This window comes from Schistocerca gregaria, chromosome 3, assembly GCF_023897955.1.
Source record: "Schistocerca gregaria isolate iqSchGreg1 chromosome 3, iqSchGreg1.2, whole genome shotgun sequence".
NCBI lineage: Eukaryota > Metazoa > Arthropoda > Insecta > Orthoptera > Acrididae > Schistocerca > Schistocerca gregaria.
In genome coordinates this window covers 455,063,151-455,081,883 of record NC_064922.1, presented here as the reverse complement: position 1 = coordinate 455,081,883, position 18,733 = coordinate 455,063,151, and the positions used below count along the sequence as shown (strand labels likewise).

At 41.2% G+C, this 18,733-nt stretch overlaps 1 protein-coding gene across 3 annotated transcripts in view; it reads right to left on the bottom strand.

Moving 5' to 3' along the window:
* LOC126354006 (U8-agatoxin-Ao1a-like) overlaps nt 1-18,733 on the bottom strand; it is a 403,061-nt gene that overhangs the window by 62,638 nt on the left and 321,690 nt on the right. For all 3 annotated transcript variants that reach the window (XM_050003318.1, XM_050003317.1, XM_050003315.1), the window contains exon 2: nt 12,275-12,338. In XM_050003318.1, coding sequence (XP_049859275.1) covers nt 12,275-12,338 — 64 coding nt within the window. The remainder of the gene's footprint in view (nt 1-12,274; nt 12,339-18,733) is intronic.

Genomic DNA, 18,733 nt, shown 5'->3' with positions numbered 1-18,733 from the left:
GTTAAGCAGTGCGTAAGACGAATGGGCCACAGTTTCAATAATCTTTTGAAGGAACATACTACTGGAATAACACGTAATAAATCCGTATATGGTCATCATCTGTTAAGGAGTAACAAGGAAAAAATTCGGTTACTATATGCCCTAAGAGAAATAAAAATTTGTAGTCATTACAAAAGTTGGCCCCAAGAATTGTTGACCCAGCAGTTCGATTTTAAAGAAAATCAGTTCGATGATTTGTCATATCATGTACTTAATGCTCTTCTGTCCTATTTTTTTTATTTTTGTTCTTAGGTAGGGCAACTTAGTTATTTATAAATTCTTGTGTACAAATTGTATCGTGTTTTTATATGTTTTTATTTTTAGTTTTTGCCAATAAATGGACTACTAGAAAGGAGTCCAAAAAATCAAGTGGTAAAGTCATATTTTATGCCTAGCAGCTGCCACTCATTTGCCTAGTTCTTAGTATTGGGCGTTGGAAACAGGTGCTCCGATACTTAATAGTTTATTATGGTTGAAAGACAATTAAGTTTCCCTGAAAGTGGCTACTGGGGTCTTACTTCATATATTCTGCTTATCCGATATACATTTCATACTAGTTACCATTGCTTTCAAATGAAACCTAATATTTCACGTACCTACGTGATCGACGGCAATTAGATAGAGTCTTTTTTGCGTGTTAAATAAAAATCTATAAAATTGTCTTTTTTTTAATTTCCTTCATGATCTGTATTGATTGATTGTCCTCATCTGCATGTAAAAGATTTGTCATTAAACATTGTACAACGTACAACATGAAGTGGAACACACATCGTTCTTCCTGGTGACCCACAGGCCGTGGTATCGCTGAGAAGCTGCGTATCTTCGTTTGGCTGTTTGTACTGTCTCTGTTACACTCCCTGCAGACTTGAACTCGAATAACACTTCTATATATTGCACAACAGGGGGCATTCCAATTATATTTTGGGCGCTGCTATCGGCATTTAAAGTTTTTAATGCATTTTTATATGTTTTAAATATACACATCAAAAAAAGTTTTGTATCACCTTGGTTCCTAGAGTTCCGGAACCTGTACAGAAAATTGGAACAGAGATCAATATAAACATCATTTCCGCCCTTTTTATTGCTCAGGGAAACCACATATAACATGTTGTACCACCATACAGCAAGGATTTGAGAGGTGGTGGTGCAGACTGCTGTACACAAAGACGAAGTGCCAAAGAATGATGTTGTGGCTAAATTATGTATTTAAATGAAAGCAGTCAATGAAGTATTGAACGTAAATGCGACAAAGAACGACCTCATAATTGGATAACCTAAACATCGGAGATCGTCGTACTTAAGTTAAAGCAATAGGGAGGAAGGTGCACTTTGTTTTGGTTAGATCCTGGTTGTTCAAGGTCTCTAATCATTATCGATAAATAACGCTCTTTGCATCTTATCTTAAGATATATTATAAAACCAAAAATTATGATTCCATAACCAAACAATACAAAAGTAATTCATTCATTATCACATGGGGGTGTATTGAAGAAAATAAGTTCGTATGGGATACCTAATCATGTTTTAGATTGTACTGAAAATACTGTTAATTTAGTAACTGCCAGGATGCAGTAAGTTATCCTGAATGTAGCTTCATCTATAAACGTAGGAATAATATGTATTGTGATCTAACGAAGACTAATGGACCATTACTATTAATTTCGTAATGATTCCAAGCATAGCATTAATTGCAATGCCAAAATTTTCAAAGATGACACCTTTACACGAGAGAAAGTTATATCTGTTAGAAATTGTAGTAGTACCCAGTTTGAAAAGAAATGACTCTGAGGCGAAGACTAGCAGTTAATTCTCATTATGGAAACATCAAAATTGTGTACATGAAAAATATGTATAGAGGCAGAAACAATGTTTATCGTGGTAGAACATTGGGGTCCTGGAATCTGTATGCAAAAGATATTGTTTACTAAACAGTTAAGTCTTGATCCACAAAATTTCGGGCGTGCAACTTCTTCCGTTTCTTCTAATATTTGAGCCTTATAGCTTCCGGCCATCTTCAGAGTGAGGCGACAAATTGATTAAACAAAACTTCTTCTGTTCTTTTAATATTGTGGATTGCACCACTTCACATTCGGCCGCAGATACCCAGGCACCAGAGAGATACGTTGATCGGACGAAATGAGGTATGCGTAAACTGAATGTGACTAAGCGGTCGATCAATATTGTGATACAGATTATCATTATGAGCTATATTGTAACGATGTGTTTGTAATTTTATTAAAAAAAGCACCAGATTCCATGATTTGTCCAAGCTGAAAACGCTATTTCCATTGATTAAATTCTTGACCAAACGATTTGCAACTTTTTTTTGTTCACCACGGAGTCCTATAAAAAGACAAATTCGACACTATAATTTCGACATTTTCGTACCGCATAGAGTGAGTGGTGCTGATGTGCTCAGCCGCAGCCGATTTATGGGGAGTACTAAGGTGTTCCGTGTGTCTTTCGTGGACTGTTGGTGTTCAGTCAGAAGAGTGATAAACACCTTATTAACCAGGTGGTAAGGAAGAACGCAGCGCTTATGAACGCCTCTCACTTTCCTCCATAAGTTTTGCAAAAATTTAAAACTAGTGGTCTGGTTCCTCTGAGGCAGTACGGACTCCAGAAAATCTATCAGAAAGATGATCCTAAGTGACCAACAGTGAATAATATTTGCCCCCCCCCCCCACTCAAAACACACTCCCGTTATTAACAACTGCTTTAGGGAAATGTGCTCATCACCACACTTCACTGACAGACTTAAACCATTGAGACTGAACAGGATTCATTGGTCAGCTTTGATGTGGTTTCCTTATACACCGAGGTTCTCTATTCACAGCTTTTATCTCTTGTTGGCAAAAGTGTTCATGAAGGGGTTTCAGCTTTGTTCAGAAATTTTGTGGTCTCAGCTAAATTTTTATTTAATAACGATTTTTGGACTGACATTGTCACCATCGGTACTCGCTTAGTCGCCCTTGGTGTCTATTTTATTTATGGAGGAATCTGAGAATAAGTTTCTGGAATCTCTTAATTTGAAACCCACAATATTTTAAAGATACATTGACGATGCGTATATACTGTGGTCCCATGGTAAAGATAAACTGCACAAAATTTTAAACCATCTAAATTCCTATGATGTATACATGCAGACTTAGGCATCGAATGAAATTTTGTAGCAATGCTGGGATTCGAACACAGGTCTCCTGCTCACTAGACAGATGCTCTAACAACTATATCATCTTAGCGCAGAGGCTTTGAACAGCTGCACGTACTACACTGGTATGCGTTCCGCCTCACTTCAAATTATCATTCGCACCTCAGCCGACTTGGTGTTTCCTCTAAACTCGAATAGCACAACTACAGAATTGAGCCAAATTAGTTGCTTTTGTGTTTAACAATGACGCGGCCTAATACCCAAAATTACTTTATTCAAAATTCCTCTGGTATAGGAAGCTACAAACTTGTAACAAGTAAGAAGAATTATTGGTACGGTAAAACCTAACAGTAGCTTACACGGGTGGAAGATCAGAGTCAATGGAGAATTCGTATATGGTGTGAGATATTTGGTACTGCAATTACTGACAATTACTTCGATAATGTAAGAATATGCCAACGTTAATTCTTCCTCGTCTTATGGATGATGCGCCACTGGGTACCGGAATGTTTATGTGGTTCCAACACGATGGATGTGCAACACAAATTCATTGAGCACGTATCGTGTCTGAATGAGTGATGAGTAGGTTCCTTGGTTTTGCGTTTGCTCAAGCATTTGAATGAGTCACATATCTGTCGAGTACCTGGTCTATCGGTAATAGAGGAGAATAAAAAGAATGTTACGTTTCTAACAACGGTATGTTTACGGGAATGGTACACAGTGAAACGTTTCTGCACAGGTCTTGAGGGAGGAATTGGATAATCGAATAAAAAGTCATGAATAATACTTGAAAAATAGATAATGCTGTTCATATCTTCGTAATAAACTAAGTTAGACGGAAGTCAATAATGTTTCCCTGGTTCCTATACAAAATTTTCCCGCCATCTTCAGGACTAGTTATTTGGTGACGTAAATATAAATGGAACCCCCTTTATATCACTGCTCGATAGTGCTTCCTCTCAGAGCAGATATGTAATAACCACAAGATGGAGAGAAACGCTAGGGGGACGGGAACAGCCGCAGCCGCAGACCGCGTGTCGCGGGTTGCCGCCTGCCAGGCGCAGCAGCAGACGGCCGGGATGTGGCGTTGAGTACTCATACAGCCGGCAATCTCAGCCGTCAGCGCTGCCGCACCTGTCAAGGGCCTGCAGCCGGAGTGAGTTCACAAGAAATGTAATGCAGATTACAGCGAGCTGTGCTACCAACAAAGAAAGCGCACAAAAATAACTACATGCCAAACGGTCGGGAGTTGAATTTGAGGGATATTAAACAAATAGTTGGACAAAAGAGAAGCCATAAATAAAATAAAATACCACAGTTTGTAATTCTGTACATGCTGTGTGATTAACAGCAAGTGAAGAGTGGATCCAATGACAATTACTAGTAGTACTAGATGGTATCCAAAACGGCCAGATACACATCAACTAAAATCATCACGTGTTAAATAGATCTTATTCTGCACCATCGCCTACAAATTAGTCCTCTTGGAAGCGAATAAAACTTTCTACAACTTTTGAAACACTTCCCGGAAATCATTTTTGTTGACTGCCGTGCTCACTTCCAACTATGCGTTTTCGTGAACTTCGCTGTATATCTTTGTTTGGTTTCCCGCCCTGGTTCGTCTTCCTTCTACGTGTGGCAGCAGTGATGTGTATCGATATTTGCGCTGTGTACCATCTTTCGTTTGGTGCATATAGTTTCCGGCTAGGAGGTCTGCAGGCAGTCGGTCGGTTGTTGCGGACGAGGGAAGTTATCTCCGCGCGGTGCAGTCGGCTGGCTGCGCTGGCAGCCCCTGCGCAGTGTCAGAGCGTGTGTGGAGCTGTCCGATCGCTACGAGCTACGTGGTTCACCGACCCAGGACCTAAAAGTTCAGTAGTGGTTTCAACTACCCAAGCCAAGGCCATTCATGTTGTGGTGGTTCATTTCGGTGGTTTTCTGTTGGGGAGGTTTACCTGTGAGCAACACCGAGTGTTTCTACTGCTGAAATTTAGCTGCCATGCAATGCAATTAACTATTTTGGTTGACTACAATTCGAGTGCGCCAGTGGAATTTTGTGCCTTGTAGCCGTTAGCGTTCCGGTTACCTGCCCTGGCCACTAACGTAATTTAAGGCAGCGTCCTTCCCTCACCTGTTGGCGCTGTCCAACATGGTGTGTAATCATGACAGCTAATACATACTCCACTGTGGATTATCACGTTTGTAACCTGTTTTCAGGTGTTTAAAACTTAAGGCTTATTTTTATTTTTTCCTTTTTCTTAAAAATTTTGCAAAGTTAATTCTTTAATTTATCTTTCAAGCTTAAACATTGCGGCCTTCTGCCTTTAAAAGATTATGGTAATATATTTTAACATTTTGAAACGTAATTGTGGCCTTCAGCCATTGATATTGCACATTGCATGTTTGTTCTATCTACTTTGCTGTGATGATTTTGTAATTATTTTATTGCTGTATTAATTGTATTTTTTATGTTGTTTATTTGTTAAGATTTCTTGTTTGGAGTCCTTCAGCCGTGAAAGAGTTGCATTCTGTAAAGGTCCGGCTATGTGCCGCTTTGGTTATAAAAGTGTTATTAAATTACAATAAATTACAATTAGAAGGTGAAACGGACCCCAACGTTATTTGGCCTTTTCCACAATCCTAACTACCTGTTCTGCCCAGCGGGTTTAACCGGCGTTTCAGATATAAAGAATAAAAGATCATGGAAATGACAAAATACCTAAGGGATTTAAGACTGCACAGTAGAATAAGTAAAGAGGTAAAGAGAAAGACGTGCAAATAATAAATTCTACTTATGAAGTTACTATAACTTGTGAATATAAATATAGCAAGATCTGGAACGTGTTTAATACCTCAAAAATATTAAAATGTAAACAAGCTCTTAAACACATTACGCTGCCAGCACTTCAGAGCATCGCACGGCATGTGGAGCCACAAGAAACTGGCCGGCTGCTGAATATTCAGTAGCCGCGGTAGGTCCGGCGAGTGCCGACTACGTCTTCCGGAGTGCTAATGGAAGTACAAGTGCAGTGGAAGCGTGTGGAAGCGAGTTCGCGTAGTCCACGACAGCAGACTTCATTACTTTCTCTACTGGAGTAAGGCTATAATTTAATGCAAAAAAATTCGGGGACCACGTCTGGCAGCCTTTTCAGTACAAAGAGGAGAGAGTTAACTTCGTAAAAGTTTCGACAGTTCTTTCCTCTAGCCTTCGTTTCCTTCGGTAAGTCAACTGTAAAGCCAAGGAAGCACCTAAACAGCACTCGCCTGTCTGAGCTAGGTTATAGTGTCACAAGGGTGAGATAGTGCATCTTGTAATCGAACTTAGAAATTAACTAGAGGTGAGATAATTTAATATATTCCTTGATTAGTACAGTGAATTTAACTCAAGATATACACACAAATTCTTAAGTATGCAAGTAAATTCGACCTTGTAAAACTGCCTTTTCTCATTTAGACTGACCCTTAAAACTCATGCATCTAAAATTGTCGGGAACAGTATGTGAGAGAATCATTAGCAGTTGATGTGAAGTATAGCACTGATTATTGCAAATTTTAGAGTAAATTAAGTCACAGAGAAAGCGTAAATCATATTGTAAATAGAACTGACAGGAAAACTATCACTTGTTGAAAAACTTGAATTGTTCTAAGAAAACTCTTATCACATCCTATTTCGAAGATAAATAGTTAGATGTTTTTCAAAATTCGTATGCGTTAACACTCAAAAGAAGGTGAAGAGCACTGAAATCTTTTCTGTCGTTTTAGGTCACTATTGGAACATGTTTTGAAAAGGGCCACAGTGCACAAGAAAAACTGTGAAAAGATAGAAATTGTGCTCATGTGCAGCGAATAGGTCCATCTATATATTAGCTTGTACTGATTCAGTATGCAACGACGCTGTTTTTCAGATTTCATGTAGTCGTAGGTTAGTATTTTCAAGAGATGTCTACTTTCGAAACAGTTAGTTCCAGTCTGGGGAACCAGGTGCAACTCTGGTGCTGTGAAAGCGAAAAGACACATAGAAATCTTTGCTTTGTAGTGGATTAGGAACACGACTTGGGCAGAAAAGACAAAAAAAGTGAGAAACGCACAATTTTGATTTTATTACTAACTGCTGCTTACACAGTCTGTTCAATAAGAGCGCCGGACACGTCGGCGAGATGCTTACTCTGCTTCCGTAAAACGACGTGATGGACACTTGCTCCCCGCAGTTCCGATGGAATCTGAGCAACGCCTTCCTTTATACTGGCCTTCAGATCAGATGGAGACCGACGTTGCTCCTGCTAAATACGTCATTTTAGATATCCCCTGAGTCAAGCGTCACATACAGATCAGGTGTTCTTGCAGGCCATGCATCTGGAAAACCTCTAGAGATAACACATTCGTGAAAGATTGCATTAAGCACATCTTTCTCTGGGCGAACATCACGAGGTGTTGCCCCATCTTGCATGGAAACAGTTGTTTCCGCACAGTTTTACTCCTCCAAAGCAGGAACCACATGCTGTACAAGGAGACCTCGATTATGTGAAGATGTCGCTATACACCTGGCAAGCCGTCTGGGTATATTCTCTTCAAAGAAGAAAGGACTGAGGATAAAAGTGTTTGTGCATCCACACCATACAGTCGCTTACGGCGAGTGCAATGCCTCTTTGTGCACAACACGCATTCTCACAGTATCCCAAATTCAACAGTTCTATATATTCGCTGCGCCCTGTTGTGTAAAATGTGCCTCGTCACTGAATAGAATATTGACCGGCCACATGTCATCAACTTCGATCCGTGCCAGAAACCGAACTGCAAATTCAAAACGCTGTTGTGGATCATGAGGTTTCAGTTGCTGCATCGTCTGGATCTTGTTTGGATACCAACGTAAAAAACACCGCATAACATTCCGTAATAATGACCATGGGACGGACAATTTTAGTGACACTACACGAGCCGTACAACTACCCAGGGCACTTGCTGCTTGGTCAGCATCCTCGTCAATAACTTCTACCGTTATAGGAAACCTTCTCTTCCAGGTGCTATACAAATGTATGCATGTAATTAGAGAAAAAGACAGATCTTTCCGTTACAACACAACGTACTCGAGGTATTATCCCGCAGCGTTTGTATTCACACTGGTATCATGGAATATGGTATCCAAACAAGCCTACCCTGGTCGGTAGTGGTGAATAAGCAATACTCTATATCACATGGTAAGCTGATAAATGTGCGTATATGTAGTCAGTAAGTCGCAGGCAGATAATGTCATTTCTACTTCACCAAGGCGATGGTTACTCAGACTGGACAATTAAGTCGTCAATTGTCTCCTACTTCACATATGGATTTGCATCATCATTCATGAAATAAGTAATTTATTATTTACATATGGGTACCTATTAGTGATCTTGTTCTCATAGGGACTGTGCCTTCATGTAAAATGACTACAAGCTCACACACATCCCACGAAAGTATAAGCATCAAATTAGCATTTCATTACTCTAAATGCATACATCGTCCGTAAATTTGGTCATCATATTCTCTTATAGATTTTACCCTACACTGCAGTGGCTGCCACCCTTTCTGAGACTATTACCCCTGAGTACATTCAGGTATTAGTTATCATCCCTGGCCCGCCCCCACACCATCATCAACATTAGCACCTAACTAACGTTTACTATCGAAAAGAATTTCCTTCGATGAATTTTGTCTTTAAAATGATTGTTCATAAATGATATTTAGTGTTTTAGATTTTTTATTAAGCCACGAACTCAGTATGAAAATTGGTATTGCTTATTCTAACAACCTTTTTTTTCCCCTAGAACGGCGAAGCAATTTTCAGTGCATCACGTGTGCTACCTACAAATAGATCTTAGAAAAGAAAGCAAATTATTTATCTATTATTGATACTAGCAGATACTTGTTACCTAACTGCTTCCTCTGCACAGCTGCTATATGTAGGAGCCCTAGCTTTATGCAAACCCTGCACCCTCATTTAAAATCAACCAAATTAAAATCTGCTCACTATGTTTAAGACTAATGTTCGTAAATCACTTGATTCTTCGTTTCCCTACTTCTGAACTGGCCGAAATTTGAAAACTTCTGGCTGTTAACGCTTTGTGTGTAACCACTACCACTAATAGGATCGTTTAGCTGCCGAGAGAGCGTTGCGAAAATGCTAAACAAACCCCACTGGCAGACGTTACAAGAGAGACGTTGTGGATCGCGGAGAGATTTACTACTGAAATTTCAGAACAGCAATTTTCAGGAGGAGTCAGACAACATATTACTTCCCCCCCACCCGCATACATCTCGCGTATTTACCACGAGGAGAAAATTCGAGAAATTATATCCAATACAGAGGCTTACCAACAATCATTCTTCCCACGCACTACTCGCGATTGAAACAGGGTTAGAGACATCAGATAGTGGTACCGAAAGTACCCTCCGCCACACACTATTAGGTGCCTTGCGGAGTATGATGCAGATGTAATGATAATAACAATAATAATAATGCAGTGTGGGCCCTACAGCAGATTAGTAGCCACTATAGTTGCTCTGCTGGTGTACTGTCAATCAGTTCGTTTATTGTTATGAAGAAAATAATGAAGCAACTTCTAGTCTACTGTAGGGACTATCTACAACGCGGGAAAGAATTTTTCAAGAGATATTTAAGCATGTGTGATGTACACACAAAGGTGACAAATCTCATAGGATACCTCCTCACATCGTGTTGGACCTCCATTCGTCCGGAGTAATGTATCAGCTCGACATGGTATGGACTCACCATGTCGTCGGAAGTCCCCTGAAGAAATACTCTGTCATTCTGGCTCTTTAGCCATCCATAGTTGGGAAAGTGTTGCCGGTACAGGATTTTGTTCACGAACTGACCTCTCGATTATGTCTCATAAATGTTCGATGGGATCCGTGTCGGGAGACCTGAGAGAGCAACTCATTCGCTCGAATTGTTCAGATTGTTCCTCAAATCAATTGTGAACATTCCATGTAAACACAGCTACCACCAGTCTGCACAGTGCCTTGTTGGAAACTTTGGTCCGTGACTTCATGGAGTCTGCACCACAGAATCAGGCCACGGTTTTTCAGTCGTCTAGGGTCCAATTGCTATGGTCACGAGCCCAGGAAAGCCACTGCAGGTGTTATGGAGCTGTTAGCACAGGCACTCACGTCGCTCGTCTGCTGCCATATCCCATTAACGCCAAATTTCACCAGGCTCTCCGAACGCATACGTACGTAGTACGTCCCGCATTGATTTCTGTGGTTATTTGACGTAGTGTTGCTTGTCTGTCAGCATTGAGGACTCAAGGTAAACGGCGCTGCTCTCTGTCGTTAAGTGAAGGCCGTCGGCCACTGCTTTGTCCGTGGTTAGAGGTAATGCCTGAAATGTGGTATTCCCGGCACAATCTTTACACTACTGGTCTTAGAATACTAAATCCCCTAACGATTTCTGAAATGGAATGCCCCCTTCGTCTAGCTCCAATCACTATTCCGCGTTCAAAGTCTGTTAATTCCGTCGTGCGGCATATTCCACAAAGTTACAAATATCTGCCACCACTTGAAAACATGGCACTGTTCTGATGTCAGTATGCGTGTTGATTTCTTTTGTGAAATGACTGTTGGTGTAATGGATTAAGAACGCTGGATTTTCCGTACAAAATGCGACAGATTTTCAGCAGATGGACTGTTCTCTGCTAGTGGACTCATTTTATCAGAACAGCAGCAGTAATAGCACTGTAGTCAAACATACAGCAGATCCCTCAAATTCTGTAGATAGTGCTCGAGCTGTGTCACGGAAATTGTCTCTCTCCTGAACAAAAGATAAAAAGATTTTGCGCCGCATTTTACACTAGTATCACTACAAGATTTTGAAATTGCTCCAAATGAAGCCGCAAGACAGGCTATAACGCCGTGACTTTGCCTTCGTTTTTGGGAATGCATAGAAATCGATGGCATGTGGTAGGAAAAAATTTTTGCACAGACGAGTCACATTTTACGTTTACGTGAATACACATAACTGGCACATATGAGGTTCTTCCCCACCACATATTGTGCAGGAACAACCACTGTGCTCAGTTTACGTGACTGTCTGGTGTGGATTTACAAGTTCCAACATTTTCGGTCCGTTTGTCTTCTAGGAGATGACACTTCAGTGGCCACTTAGGTGTACAGCGACATCTGCAACGTATAAGCACCTCCTTGTTCAACATGTGATTCCAGTTTTGCAAGACTGCAACTGTGTCCAAGCCACTATTTTCATGCAAGATGTGCTGACACCACATGTCGTTTTCCAGGTGAAAGATTTGCTTCGAGAAACCTTCGGTAATGATTGTATTTCAAGATGTGCCGCCTTCCAGCTGCACCGATCTAAATCCATATGGCTTCTGGTTGTGGGGTGTCTGAAAGATTGAGTCAGTGACGTATCTGGACTTTTCCTGATCTAAATGATAGCATATGACGACATATCGCTCTGATTACACCGGGTGCAGAATGTTGCTAAGTCGGGAGATCTTATTGAACACATGCAGTAACCTGTGACCATATCCCAATAATTATGTCATAACCACCGATACCGTATGTCCCCCGCCCCCCCCCCCCCCTTCCTGCACCAACAGCACATTCTTATTGTTTATATCACCATATTTTAACCTGATGACAGAAAGTGGAACTATTATTCTGTTCAGTGTACTACAAGAGTGCACAGATTAATGAATGTATCTACGATGTTTCAGTATCTGCGATGTACGCAACCCGCAATGGAGCCCTCGGAACATCGTCAGTTTGTTGTAACCACACAACCTGGAAAGCACATACCTTATCAGTGAAAAATGCTGGGACTAATTCTTTGTTAAGTAGTTACAGAAAGCAATTTACTGGGTGTTACAGAGACTACGAATGTGAAGGACCTAAGATGACCAACTCAGATTTCAGTGTAAGAAATTGTTGATGGTTAAAAAACATGTTGATGAATGTGTGTATCATATTGTGCAAAGGCGAAAAGTTAGTGAAACGTTTCGACTGCCTTAGTCACTATCAGGATATTGGTGATGAGGAGTATGGCAGGAGAAGAGAGGGGAACGTGTGGCTACTCACTTCTGCTGGGCGCCCTGCAGCAGCCGCTCTAGGTTCCCATCGCTGTAGTCCTCGACGCCGTCATCTGAAACACAGTAGATGATGCAGAAATGTCAGAAAACTACATACATTACTTCTTCTCTAGCTGTGCCCCACATCAACACATATTTTAACCAGCTGTACTGTTTCTTCACTGTAACAATCGATTTCTGTCGGTACTCGGACGATCTTCAAGTTATCTATATCAAAGGAAAACGTTTCGGATTATTTGGGTAGGACACACTGTACAGGGTGGGTCAGAAATCACACTCCGAATGTTTAACATTATTTTCAACTTAGAATACATTTCCAGATCCATTTAAATACGCAACAGAAAACGTATTTACATGGCAAGCATGGAATAACGAAGAAACGAATGTCTTTAAAGACGTATTATATATTTAAAACACCCACTGTCTGCTGACGATATGTTGTGTATTGTCTTTGGCCCAGAAGTAAACATTTCGAGACCCGGAGATAAGATACACAGAACATTCACCTGTCAATATAACCTTTCGGTGAGTAGCCAATATTGGAAAAACTGCAACTAACTGTTTGCACGATCCACGTCTTGTATTCACTCATCGTCAATTAACTCATTGATGCTGCCGGGTCGAAATGAATAGTAATCTTCTTTCATCATCCAGTGATGCTTGGAGATTCTGGTATTGTTCATCCGTCGACCGCTTCCTCGTCGGATTTGCTAGTGAACGAAGCAATGATGCATTTAAGCGTTCAGGTCTTTATTGCTGTTGACATACACTCCTGAAAATTGAAATAAGAACACCGTGAATTCATTGTCCCAGGAAGGGGAAACTTTATTGACACATTCCTGGGGTCAGATACATCACATGATCACACTGACAGAACCACAGGCACATAGACACAGGCAACAGAGCATGCACAATGTCGGCACTAGTACAGTGTATATCCACCTTTCGCAGCAATGCAGGCTGCTATTCTCCCATGGAGACGATCGTGGAGATGCTGGATGTAGTCATGTGGAACGGCTTGCCATGCCATTTCCACCTGGCGCCTCAGTTGGACCAGCGTTCGTGCTGGACGTGCAGACCGCGTGAGACGACGCTTCATCCAGTCCCAAACATGCTCAATGGGGGACAGATCCGGAGATCTTGCTGGCCAGGGTAGTTGACTTACACCTTCTAGAGCACGTTGGGTGGCACGGGATACATGCGGACGTGCATTGTCCTGTTGGAACAGCAAGTTCCCTTGCCGGTCTAGGAATGGTAGAACGATGGGTTCGATGACGGTTTGGATGTACCATGCACTGTTCAGTGTCCCCTCGACGATCACCAGAGGTGTACGGCCAGTGTAGGAGATCGCTCCCCACACCATGATGCCGGGTGTTGGCCCTGTGTGCCTCGGTCGTATGCGGTCCTGATTGTGGCCCTCACCTGCACGGCGCCAAACACGCATACGACCATCATTGGCACCAAGGCAGAAGCGACTCTCATCGCTGAAGACGACACGTCTCCATTCGTCCCTCCATTCACGCCTATCGCGACACCACTGGAGGCGGGCTGCACGATGTTGGGGCGTGAGCGGAAGACGGCCTAACGGTGTGCGGGACCGTGGACCAGCTTCATGGAGACGGTTGCGAATGGTCCTCGCCGATACCCCAGGAGCAACAGTGTCCCTAATTTGCTGGGAAGTGGCGGTGCGGTCCCCTACGGCACTGCGTAGGATCCTACGGTCTTGGCATGCATCCGTGCGTCGCTGCAGTCCGGTCCCAGATCGACGGGCACGTGCACCTTCCGCCGACCACTGGCGACAACATCGATGTGCTGTGAAGACGTCACGCCCCACGTGTTGAGCAATTCGGCGGTACGTCCACCCGGCCTCCCGCATGCCCACTATACGCCCTCGCTCAAAGTCCGTCAACTGCACATACGGTTCACGTCCACGCTGTCGCGGCATGCTACCAGTGTTAAAGACTGCGATGGAGCTCCGTATGCCACGGCAAACTGGCTGACACTGACGGCGACGGTGCACAAATGCTGCGCAGCTAGCGCCATTCGACGGCCAACACCGCGGTTCCTGGTGTGTCCGCTGTGCCGTGCGTGTGATCATTGCTTGTACAGCCCTCTCTGAGTATCCGGAGCAAGTATGGTGGGTCTGACACACCGGTGTCAATGTGTTCTTTTTTCCATTTCCAGGAGTGTACAACTCTTGTCTGTGTGTGGGGGGGGGGGGGGGGGGGGGGAGAGATTTCCATTGTGCACGGATGTCATATACCATTTATAAAAAAGAAGTATTCTTCTGATACAAATAATACGAAGATAGAGTAAAGGCGAAATCGATTCTTATACTAATTAAATAGTAGGCTACTGCTCGGGATAAAGAAAGAGAGATTTCTTCCGAGTACTAACAATAACTACTCGTATGTCACCATCTGCATAACTAAAGATAATATCTTGAGAGGCAGTTAAATTGTGCATAATATTTAGTTTACTTGGACAATGACGACAATGTGTATAAGGAATCTAATAGTCGAGTACGGTAATTCAATAAGGAACAAAAATCAAACGCACAATCTACTAAAAGACATAGCTTCAAAATTTACGGTTAAAAAATTATTACCTTTTGATAACTTATATCTAAGTGAAATGCTTACAGGCAGAGCATACACAGTATGTTTTAGACTATGTAAAATTTGTTGAAGTGGGATAAAATTGAAGTGTTAGCTACATAAATTGCGTTTCAATTATAATTATAGAAACGTGACTAATTCGTACGAATACTGGTTCTATTGTCATGTTTGTTTGTTTTTTTTTAACTTGAAAAATTATGTCCAGAAAAAAGACATCATTAAACTGTAATATTGTCTTTAAGGATATCACCAACAACCATCCTGGCAAAATTACTGGACTACTGGAAATAGGACTGCTAAACTGTATTTATATAGAATGTGATCATTACACGATGATGGATATATTATGTGAAAGTTATCGGTATCTCTTCCAAACTTCTATGTACATTTAAACAATTAGGAGTTATCTAACTGAAAGAAGTCTACGAAGTGACATGGAGAAACTAAGAAGAGAGTTGTTTGTCAGGTGTGTTGTGTGAAAAATGTGCTTTGCAATTTCATCGTGTGACAAAGTAGCCACTATGCAGTATTCGAGCCCATATTTAAACTTTAATGTGTATGATTCCTTAGAGGAGTCAGAAGCAACAATAAACCATTAAGATACTAAAGTTGACGGCCTTCTCTTAAATTACTTCAATTAATTTCACAAAATTCATTATGCAAAATATCTACAGAGTAGTTTCTTCTAACCTGAAGATAATAACTAGACATTTTGGACTTCTACGAGATAATTATGAAAAAAAAAACAAGTGTATTGTGCCTCCTAGTTTTGCTAATCATAAAAGCAGCGGTAATTAGTTGAAATAATCAGCAACCAGTTGCACAAAAGGAATTTTACCTTCTCTACCGGCGCAACTGGTTGATGATTATTTCAAGAATTAGCAATACAGTAGCTAAGGTGAATAAGCACTTATCTATTATACTGAACTCATATGACGTGTAACGACCCATGCAAAATCTGAGATGTCGAGTGTGTGTCACAACATGCAGGGCTATATTTTTCTGTAAATTTTGTATTTTCGTATAAAAATTGCAGGCCCATAATGCTCTCGTAACAAGCTTAAAAAATAGAAAAACATCGTTCGATTATAGCAGTTCTTCCAATTAATTTTTCGTATTTATTACGTTTGACGATTTGATATTAAAATTTCAGACATATGAATAATTAATTTCTACGACGGAGATAAAATAGTTTTATATCATTTATTGTACCTATATTACAGCTAAAAGAGATTAACATTTGTTCGTATTCACTATATAAGTCTTCTATTTTTCTTGCACGAAATACCAGCCAAAAGAAAGTGTTAGTCATAGAATTCCGAGGTCATATGATAAATCGTTCTGTTACAGTTCCTGCAATTTGTTCCACTGTATATTTCAAATTTAAGGTTTGAGATTTACTCGATCTCAGAGATATTACTCTCGCGGGGCAATATTTTCGCCCGTTTTCCTTTTGTCGTAAGCGAGTGTTCGTAAGAATTTTCAGCAAAACGTGAGAAGCGAGTAAGCCGCTCAGAAGTGGCACCGCTGCAGGGCTTACAGATTGACGCCATCCATTTTATTGGGCTGGACAACGTATGTGCGTGGCGTGCTCTGGACATCTAGTGCTTCGGGAGCGTCTGACGTCGACAGTACTCATCCATCACGTGCTCGACAGCTGTGAAAGGCTGCGAAACATCGCTCTCTGCACAGCAGCAGCTGCGGCGAGATATACTCTGAACATAAAGATTTTGTTGATGTTCCTGTTATTTCTGGTTCGCACAGCACTGTAGGTTCACGTTATAACGTCATTAGAAGACCAAGTCTGACAAATTTGTTTAAAGATTTCGGGAATTTGACCAAACTGAGTAACATTACACACATGCAATAGACACCCTTACTATGCAATCCAGCAATAGTGTCTGACAGAGGATATGTGTTCCAGTGAACTGAAAGAAAGATTGTCATTACCTCTCTTTAAACATCCATGTAGTAAACATTTTGATAATTTTTATTTAATTTTATTACAAAATTACTTTCATTACGAAATTATGTCTCTATAACTAACAACGCGAGTCGTGACGACAAAGATATCGTCGATCGTAGCAATCAACGTCCGCCTCTTATTTAAAATTTATTACTCAGTTATTAATTGTTTGGATGTTCTAGAGCCGGCCGCTGTGGCCGTGCAGTTCTAGGCGCTTCAGTCTGGAACCGCGTGACCGCTACGGTGTCAGGTTCGAATCCTGCCTCGGGCATGGATGTGTGTGATGTCCTTGGGTTAGTTAGGTTTAAGTAGTTTTAAGTTCTAGGGGACTGATGACCACAGATGTTAAGTCCCATAGTGCTCAGCGACATTTGAACCATTTGAACCATTTTGATGTTCTAGAGAAAACTGGATGCTTTTCCTGAAATTGCCATTTCATTACATCGATAAATATACATTGGACCGTTGACTATTTGAGCTTTGAAATATTTTTCAACTGCAACTCCATGTTACGATTTAAAAACAAAAATTAAAAGGAAATCATTAACCGTATTGTTATTTCATCCTTTTTTATCAAGATCAATTATTCAGTTAAAAATGTTCTGTTTTCAAGAGCTTGTCACGTCTGTATATGAAGCGACCACTGCTGCAACGAGAGAGGTATTGCGTATTACATGAAATACATATACGAATATAGTAACTGTTCTCGAAAGAACAGATACCATTGATGACCGCTCAGCTTCTGTAGAATAGATGATAATTAATTGAAACCCTCCGCTTCTGACAGGTGTTGCTGACATACCTTGATGGAGACAGCTGAAACTGTGTGCCCCGACCGGTACTCGAAGCCGGTATCTCCTGCTTACATGACAGACGCTCTATCCATCTGGGCCACCGAGGACATAGACGAATAGCGCGATTGCAGGGACTTATCCCTTGCACGCTTCCAGTGAGACCCACATTCCCAACTGTCCACAATCTACATACGTAATGTTCCTAATAGATACTTTGCCCGTCCACTCGTTACTCGGGACTTCTTGAGCTGACGGGAAGTTGAAAGGTTAGGCCACTTATAATCGAAGTTTTACCCCGTATTAGTCTTTCTCCGCTGTTGTCACACATTTTCGTCCTAATGTACCGTGCTGTTTGAGGCGCCATGTCACGGATTGCGCGGCCGCTCCCGCCGGAGGTTCGAGTCCTCTCGGGGCATGGGTGTGTGTTGTTCTTAGCGTAAAGTAGTGTGTAAGCCTAGGGACCGATGACCTCAGCAGTTTGGTGCCTTAGAGATTCACACACATTTGAACATTTGACAAACAAACTGGCACTATTTTTGGCTATGTGCAAGACTCATTCTTGATACCTGTTTGACGTGCTGAACAATATAAATAGGGAAAATATTACACGTCGTACTTTTAAAATATTATAAGTCCGCTAAATGAAGAAAATATATACCAACGTCGTTTTCGAACGTTCCTTACCGTTCCTACCCAGACCCTAGCGATAAGAAGGGTATTTTAATCTACTTTTACACAAAAAATTAGTCACGTATTCAGAAATTTTGTTTGAAATTATTCCAGTTTTTTTCTGCAGATAGCGAGTGATAGGTGTGCTAATTTGATTGAAATTGCTTCTAGCGTTAGAGATAGGTTCATATTTTTCATATTTGCCTGTCTTTTAATCCCCATCCCCAGTCCTTTATCCTTTGGGAGTGTAACCCATGATCCTAGAGGCACCTAAAATTATGAATTCGGTGGTTACTTAACACTTTTATATATCACAGCTTCTCATCCCCTACCCTAGGGGCTTCTGGAGTGTATTACTCCCATAGTGTTTTTATACAAATAGCTACTAGAATAATAAAAAT